Source organism: Oryzias latipes, chromosome 6, assembly GCF_002234675.1.
Source record: "Oryzias latipes chromosome 6, ASM223467v1".
NCBI classification, from domain to species: domain Eukaryota; kingdom Metazoa; phylum Chordata; class Actinopteri; order Beloniformes; family Adrianichthyidae; genus Oryzias; species Oryzias latipes.
The window spans coordinates 20,917,182-20,926,463 of NC_019864.2; the positions used below are offsets into that span (position 1 = coordinate 20,917,182).

Here is a 9,282-nt window from a genome sequence, read left to right on the forward strand (position 1 = left end):
TATGGATAACTGAACATCTGCTGCTATGGATACATTTCCAAACAAATCTTTCTTTAAACTTTGACCACAATTACAGAAGTTTTCACATGTGAAACAAGAACTTTAAATTCAGAAAAATGTAACATAAATTCATTTTTTTTCTCTTTTAGCTCCTGAACTTCAATCAAAACTCCCCTGAACTGCATATTCAGTGCTTTCAGTGAGAAGCTGGAAACTAAGAAAAAACTATTGGGTGAACATCATGCTTCATACTAACATAATTATGTTATGGGGTATTTTTCCTTCCTTCAGAGTCCGCCTGAGCATCAGATTGTAGCTGAAATTACCCAGAATGCTGTGCTTTATGAGACAAAAGTCTGTTCCCAACAACACACTAAATTTCACATGTTCAATCTAAAACTAAAACATTTTAATAATGTTTTTATTGTAGTAATGTTCCAGGTGTATTCAAAGATAAAGACAGGTGCAAATCTGTGGCTCTGGTTCTGCCGTTTGCAACCACCTTTGTTTGAAAAAATGAAAAGAAAAAAATCCCCAGGCTCCTGTAAATCCCTGCATCCTCATTCTGCCGTGCAGCGTCGCTTTTTACACGCAGTATTTACACTGTTGTGATTTTCCTCGGGACAAAGAATTTGAATATAAAAACAATTAACGATTTTATGTTTATTTGATTTTGCACACACTGTCATTATCTATCTCCAACAAAGCAGCAACTGTTAATAAATGGCCGCCGCCGCTGCTAAATTAAACTAAAGCTAAACTGGAAATGCATTTGTTTCCGAACCATTATATGGGGAGCCATGCATTTGCCGGCCACAAATGGTCGTCATTCATTACAGTTAACAATGACATCCAATTCAGCCCTGCTAATGAACTTCAATACAGTCATGTTGGGTATTAAGGAGTGATTTGTTGAGTCTAAGTGTATCATTTTAGAGGCTAATGTTGATGAATGCTTGGTAGTGAACGGAGAGGGAGGAATGATGGGAATGATACACGTGTGAGATACTTCTCCACCGAGGAGCAACATCACCACCTAGTGGCTTCCTTACAAAAGCACACGTTGATCACAGTGAACTCACCGATTCCGGAGTTTCCTCCAGTGATCACAACAACCTTGTCGGACAGGTCACGACCCTGCAGGATCTCTAAAGCCGCAGTGTTTCCATCATAACGCTTTGGCTTCACAACTACATCCTCCACTGTGAAGGCCTGGCGCGGGTCAAAATACGTCCTCCTTTTGTTGATGTGACTAAAAGCAGAAAAAGCAAACATGAATTCTGTTGGTATTGCACCAGATATGTTAAGTTATTACATGCTAGGAAGGAAAAAAATAGAAAGCATTAGAGAATCCACATACTCAACGTAAACGGTCTGTCCCTTTTCATCGGTCTCCTGTTCCCACCCGTATGGTAAATCTGTGCAAAAATACTCTCAGTGTTTGCAAAGCAGAAATTCATAAAAGCCTCGTATTTGCATCTAGAATGAGTGAAAGTTATAAATACATAAATAGGTTGATATTCAAATGAAATCTCTGAAGTTCTAGATCCTAAACTAAAAATAAATCTCTGACTTGATTTAGAAGAACTTGACAAGAGACTTTGGATAAAAGCATCTGCAGTGTGACCAACTATTGCTGTAAAGCAGACCTCCAGCACAGCGCTTTTTCTTTCCCGTCTTGGGGTGTTCCCACTGTGTCTTCATCTCCTCGTGACTGTACGGGGAAAAAAGAGACAGATGACTCAAAATGTAAAAATTCAATCATGTCCTTTTATTCATTTATTCAATATATGTTTTGTTTTTTTGAAAAGGTTGATAACATTGCCAGCTTCTTTGTTAGTTTCTTAATCCTTAAAACAATTAAAATAAATTGCAGAAACATTTTTAACAGTGGCTAAATTAAAATAAATTTTTAAAAAGGCCTATATCCTATTAACAAATCCATTCCCTAAAAAATACCTTCCAGGAATAAGCTTTATTTCCCTGATCTTAAAATTAATGCTTTATTAAAGTTAAAAATTGTGTTTTGGGTGTTCTAACGTGTCCTTCTGGCATTTTTCTGATGATGGAGGACATAAAGAAATAAACTTGAATTCAAAATTGCATTTCTGGGTATTTGAGAAACAGAGGCAGACGTAAAATGCCATCTGAAAAGCTCTTATTTGGGATGTAGAAACGGATCGGAGTGAGACTTGAAAATGTTTTATCATATCTATCAGTCTCAATAATAGGTCTGTTTTATTACCGAGACAAGTGGATTGCAGGGCTGTGCTTGCCAATGATATGAAGGATGGGGGAAAATTTGAACTACCTTTTCTGTCTTTGAGACTAAGCAATGCATTTTTGATGCATTTGTTACTTATTGTGTAACTTCTAAACTACACTTTAGACCATTTATTAGGGATTTTTTTTTGTATGAAGGACGATAGACAGTCTACCAATTTGTTCATTTGTTTCATTACTCTGTGGTACAATGTGAACATGTGCATTGTTTCTTTTTCCATGTATTGTAATGTGCTGCTCCTGTGGAATATTTATGTAAATTATTCCATCTCATGTTAATGTGAAGATGACTTATTTTAACCTCCCTGTTGCTCAAAACTGATTTCTGTATTTGGGGGAGATCAAGGCTCACCTACTACTGCTACTATTATAAAACTAAACACAACCTTAATATTTAACAATTTATATTATAACTCATGGTCTCCAATTTCAAGTACTTATAATAATCTTTACTGAAAACTTACAGTTTGCTTTTTCTTCTGAACTAAAGTGGTTTTTATTTTAAGATCTGTATTTCTTCTTTCACTTACGGCTTCTCCCATCAGGGGTCGCCACAGCAACAACCCTCCCTCGAGGATGAGTCGCATGGTTAACTTGGCAATGTTTTTACGCCGGATGCCCTTCCTACGGTGGCCCAGAAGGGTCACAACACAACACATTAACTTTACCTTCCTGACGCAACCCTCTCAATCCAACCGGGCTTGGAACCAGCACAGCAGCAGAGAAGGGAATATTTTAAGATCTGTATTTAATGTTCCTTAAAGACTCAGTCCAATAAAAAAAAATTGTTGCTGTTTTTAGCATGCTCTTCTGGCATTTTTCTCATGATGGGGGATCTAGATATAGAAAATTAAGCATAAACGCCCGTACACACCGGGACGAATATTCGCCAACCGTTATTCGCCAGCGTCTTTCAACACGTTTTTTGTGTTCACACCCAGGCAATTTTCGCTGACGATGAGCCGAGTGAACATGCAATTTCATTCCCTGACATTAGATGGCGCTTAATGTAAATCAGAAATACCCCTGTACACAAGGTGGCGCTGCGCAACTTTACGCTTCTTAAAGTCGCTTTTCACTCAGAAGAAGAGAGCAAGTATTTACGCGCTTGTCAGAATCAAACAAAGAAAACATGAATATTTCCAGCAACAGTAGCTCCAACTCCAGTTCCAGCGATGAAGAAATTATTGTTCTCTTGAATGATGAAAGACGCCGGAAAAGACGCAGATTTTGGGTACATCCCATAGTTACGAGAGGAGAAGAACATGGGGAGTTTTATCGACTGGTACAAGAGCTGAAAATGTATCATGAGCGTTTTCGGGGATATTTAGGAATGTCCGTCATTATTTCTTCGCGGCAGTGTAGACGCTACTTGGCGTCTATCTTCCTCGCTGGTATGAGTGCTCAGAAAGACAGTTTTGTGTTTGAGCGCACCCAAGTTGTGTTTTACTGTAACTTGAGAAGCTCCAGACACGTGTGCAAAAGCACCATTCTCATTGGTCGTATAGTTTTTGACGCAGCGCGTCAAACCAAAAAAACCAACCCGAGGCGTTTTTTAAAAAGTGACGCTTTGACGCGTGGCGTTTTTTCGCGTCGGTGTGCACACTCTCATTGGTGCCCTTTGTTTAGTCACGAGGCTTTAAACGTCGGCGAAAATCGCGTGTCAAATTCGTCCCGGTGTGTACAGGCCTTAAGATTGCTCTTCTAAATATTTCTTTTTTCAAATTGTTGTGAATCAAGAGGAAAAACCTTGTAGGTGTGACATAGAAGTTACTAAAGTAAGCTGCAAGCTCCCTGCTCTGCTCCATTCTGATGCATCCACTTGCAGACAAATACAGGGCTCCAGACTGCGAGCAATTGGCCGCATTTTGCGACCAAAATTTGAGAGTGTGCGACTGAATTTTACATCCAGTCGCACATGCGCGACCAGTAAATTTGCTTCCCCCACCCTTCGTATTTTTTATACATTAAACGTGGAAGGGGCACGTCAATGATCAATGAAATAATTAATGAGACGCAAGCGCACACGGACGCAGGCAGACACACACACTCGCGCACATACTCATGAAACGCGAGCACGTACACTCTCGCGTGATGCCTGTTTGTGAGGCGGCCACTGCGTGTGAGAAGAATAGGGACAGCCACTGTGAGTGGCTAAAATGCGTGGAGGGGGAGGGGCCTAGAGATAATCGAGTGCGCGTAAACATCTGTGGGAAGGAAACTGAGACAAATATCAAAACCTGATATGTGCGTCTGAGCTATGAGCAAGCGAACTATTGATTCGTTCTTCCCACCTGCGGCTAGTGTACCAGTGCCAGAGTGTACAGCATGATGTTGGAGCAAAAACAAAAATATATGTCACACACCAGGTGATCTGTGCAGCGTTGAGTTCACCTGGGTGATCTCAAACACGCTTATTGTGCATCTTGGCTGCACCTATTTGGTGTCACAAAGACAAATTTGTACTGTCATGACAGTGATGGTTTTGTTTTGTTGCATCTTCAAAAGTGCAGAATAAAATGTGACACTGAATTTGAAACAGCACATTGTAATTTCTGCATCTATTATTAAAGTATTTATTAGTAATACAGTGGAAATTAGTAGATTTGATTAGAATGTTGATTTACGGTATGCGCCCCTAAATTTTCTGGTTGCGCCCCTAAAATTTTCAGTTAGGGGCCACTGTGCTCCTAGTGAAAAAAGTTAGTCTGGAGCCCTGAAATAGATCCATGAACGTCTTTGTTTTCCTCGTCTGAACTGGAATCTGGATCAAAACTGTACGGCTTAATAGTTCCAAAATTTCTCAACGTTTTTGTTGCAGCGGTAATGATATGTTGGGGTTGTAAATGGCTGTAAGCTAAGTCAGAGAAGGCTTACTCCGAGTCAATAGTCCCTAATGAACTGCTGCCGCTCTGCAGAAACTATGTCCTAGAAAACAACACAGGTTATTTTGATTTTGCTTATAAACTGCATAATCACAACAAAACGACCACTGGGAACGCTTTTTCAATAGATCAAAGATGATCAGAGTGGGACTTTACGCCATTTTTACAGAAAAAAATGAAGCTTTTATTTTTAGATTTAGTGATTTATGTCAATTAATCCATCCTTTCTTTATGCTGTAAATAATGTCTCCTTAGTGTCTTCATGTACTGTAAAAGGAAAACAGGGACATAACCATGTTGCCTAATGGGATTATAAATTAAAAAAGATAATCATAATATTTTCATTAATTTCTGTACTCAATTTTCTCTAAATGCACCTTTGCTCACTGTTTCAAATGAGCTACCCACAAGTATATTTTTTGGGTTGTTGCACAAATACATTGTAATAAAGCTCTATTATGAAGTGGATATGCATTTTTTTAACAGTTTCTGAATGAGATATGTTATAGTTCTGAACCACAAAACTAAACTAAAATCAATCGCTGTCATCTTTTTCTACAGAATTACAATCTGTCTTCAGTTAAATTTCTTCCAAACAGCAAATTAAGCACATTTCCTGTTTGAACTGTAATCACGTCCCAATTAGATGGCAGCATTTGTCAACTCCATTCCTAAACTGCATAAAATGTAAGATCTTATTTGGGGAACATTTTTTTGTTGATTTAAATAAAAAGGAAAAAGGTACCCAGTAATTTTGATTCAAAGTTTTTTTAATGAGCTTGGTTTCTCTTCTGCTTGGTGTCTTCCTCAGGGATACTTCCAGTCAGCTACAACAACCCTACAGAGTTACAGGTCAATAAAGTGATCGCAAAACCTGCTCAAACACAACATGTTGACGAACTGCATAAAACTAGGCAGTTTGCCCTTATATATCCTGAAAAATTGTGCAGGTATTATGCAACCAAACGACCACTAAAGGTGTTCTGGAGTGTCTGTTACCCACATGTGTTCAATCATCTCCTATGGGTTGTAGAGTCAGTTTATAAGAACAAAAATCATTTTGTTCTCTTACACATGGAAAGTGTTTGTATGCTTGTTTGCATGCATGTACAGTGGTGGACAAAATTGTTGGTACCCCTCAGTTAAAGAAAGAAAGTCCACAATGCACACTGAAATGACTTGAAACGTTCAAAAGTAACAATAATTTTTTTAAAAAAATTGAAAACTAAATTATCAAAATCAGCCATTACTTTTGAGTTGTTGAGTAACAGAATTATTTCAAAAAACAAATTAATTAAATAGGGCTGGACAAAAATGATGGTACCTCCATAAAAGGCTGAGAACTAATTGCCCAGAGGGTCATGATGAACCCAGGTATGTCCTTTAATTGACATCACAGTTGTTTCTTCTGGGAAAATGTCCTTAGGACAGATGAGACTAAACTCGAGCTTTTTGGTAAGGCACATCAGCTCTATGTTGGTAGACTCAAAAATGAAGCATACAATGAAAAGAACACTGTCCCTGCTGTAAAACATGGAGGAGAATCAGTTCTGTTTTGGGGCTGCTCTGCTGCATCTGGCACAGGGTGTCTTGAAGTTGTGCAAGGTCAAATGAAATCTCAAGATTATCAAGGCATTCTGGGTAGAAATGTGCTGCCTAGTGTCAGAAAGCTTGGTCTCAGTCGCAGGTCATGGGTCTTCCAACAGGACAACGATCCAAAACACACAGCCAAAAACACCCAAGAATGGCTAAGAGAAAAGCATTAGACTATTCTGAAGTGGCCTTCTATGAGCCCAGATCTGAATCCCATTAAACATCTGTGGAAGGAGCTAAAACATCCATTTGGAGAAGACACCCGTCAAACCTGAGACAACTGGGGCAGTTTGCTCATGAGGAGTGGGACAAAATACTTGTCGACAGGTGCAGAAGGCTCATTGACAAATACAGAAACCGTTTAATTGCACTGATTGCCTCTAAAGGATGTGCAACAAAATATTAAGTTATGGGTACCATCATTTTTGTCCAGCTCTATTTCATTAGTTTGTTTTTGGAAATAATTCTGTTAATCAACAACTCAAAAATAATGGCTGAATATGATTCTTTAATTTTCAATGCATTTTAATTTATGCTACTTTTTAACATTTTAAGTCATTTCAGTGAGCATTGGGGACTTTCTTTCTTTAACTGAGGGGTACCAACAGTTTTGTCCACCACTGTACATGCATTGTATTTTGCATGATCCATAGAACTACAACCCTGACACTGTAGACATGGTTGTTTCAACTTGACCAAATCTTTATGTGCACACATCTCTCAAAGAAATCCATAATGAAGCGAAACCTGTAAATCAGGGTTTATCAATTATCGTATCTTTTAAATGCATATCAATGCATCACATCACCATTATCGGATTACTAACAGTTATTTAATTTAAACAGTTTGCTTTTGTGGACTGGATTTGCTTCAAAGGGTCGCATCATCAGACTAAGGTTTAGGGGGGTGAAGTTCATTCTAGCCCATGATCTGAAGTCGTCAGAGGTTTTTGAACTTTAACAAGAAAAATATTGGCTAAAGCGTCTACATGTCCAGAGAAATTACGTTTATATGTTACTGCTATAAATAACACATTGTTATTTACAGATATGTCCTAAAATGCATTCATAGTAGTAGCAATAAGCAGCAGGAGTTCTAAATGTAATAGACAAGAAATTTTATCAACATTTTTTTTAATCTGTGAAGCTGGATGCGTTTACGAAACAATATCAACATCAAGGAGGCGCTTTTTTCCTTAATTGAAAACTGAGGACTAGTGCGGAGAAGCGCTGGTCGCAGCTGAGCTGTCTGTCTGACTTACTTTGCATAGTAAACCCATCCGTCTTTCGTAGATCTCTCTTCCCATCCGGGAGGCAGCTCGTCGTCGCTGTCTGTATCGTCCATACCAGCGTACTTTAGAGCAGCCATGACTCTGGGTCTTCACCAAAACGATAAACCGATGAGAAATAGTTGCAGAAATGAATGCAGACCCCAACAGCGTTTCGCGATACTTCCGCAACAATACTGTGACGGCTGCCGAACTGCCACATGGGAAACTGAGTACAAAACTGACGCTGTTGGAGCAATTGTTTTTTTTTTAATGAAATCATATTAGGCAGCGATTAGAAGTTGGAATAGAAGCGGATTTTCCTGACTTCATTTTAAAAACTTGATTCACCTAATTGGTGAATAATAATCACAATAATAATAATCATAATAATAATCATGATAATAAAATAAAATAAAAAGATGTAGTCTAAGTTTAACTGAGATCAAAATCACATTATGAATGTCTAATCAAAATCCATGTAAAAAATCTAAATACGTGAATACTTGTGGCTATCAGTGTACATAAATATTTAAAAATAGTGAATTAAGGATTTTATTAGTTATTAGTAGTAGTAGTAGTAGTAGTAGTAGTAGTAGTAGTAGTAGTAGTAATAGTAGTAGTAGTAGTAGTAGTGGTGGTAGTAGTAGTAGTAGTAGTAGTAGTAGTAGTAGTAGTAGTAGTAGTAGTTTAGTGCATATTTATACAACAGCCAGCTTGGACTATTTTGAAAGTTGTCTCCAAACACTAGAAATTGCAAATAGAGAATACTAACTAAGAACCATTGATTCAAAACTCTAAACATTGACACATTAGCATTAATGAACAGTCTGTACAGTCTTATGTATTATTGTTTTTCATATAGTATTTTCCATATTGTTGGAAAACAGCTGCTGGAAAAATTCTCAGTGTGCACTGCATAATGACAATAAAAGATTCTGATTCTGAACAGAAAATATATAATAATTTGTTGTTTTCTGTTTACCTCAACAATGGTACACAGCTCGTTTATGTAATTGAAATTACGAATTTAATTGTACTTTGAATTGTGGGTGAAAGACTCACACAACACCACAATGGCAGTCAAAGTGCATTGGTTTATTAATCACTTTAATGCGATACGCTTCCATGAGATTCCAACTGAAGTGTTAATTCTAAATAAAAGAATCGCGATTTGACTTTAGGATTAAATTACTGCGATAGATCTCACATCTATCGATGTGTTATTTGCAGGTTTAAACGCCAGATGGCAGT

The 9,282-nt window shown here is 37.9% G+C and overlaps 1 protein-coding gene across 1 annotated transcript in view; it reads right to left on the bottom strand.

Annotated features, from left to right (window-relative positions):
• The window catches only part of wwox (WW domain containing oxidoreductase), a 161,989-nt gene extending 153,762 nt beyond the window's left edge, over nucleotides 1-8,227 (bottom strand). Inside the window, exons 1-4 of the mRNA XM_004070065.4 lie at nucleotides 8,023-8,227; nucleotides 1,650-1,714; nucleotides 1,361-1,418; nucleotides 1,083-1,252 (exon numbers count right to left, since the gene is read on the bottom strand). Coding sequence (XP_004070113.1) covers nucleotides 1,083-1,252; nucleotides 1,361-1,418; nucleotides 1,650-1,714; nucleotides 8,023-8,129 — 400 coding nt within the window. The 5' untranslated portion in view covers nucleotides 8,130-8,227. The remainder of the gene's footprint in view (nucleotides 1-1,082; nucleotides 1,253-1,360; nucleotides 1,419-1,649; nucleotides 1,715-8,022) is intronic.
• Nucleotides 8,228-9,282: the final 1,055 nt, after the last annotated feature.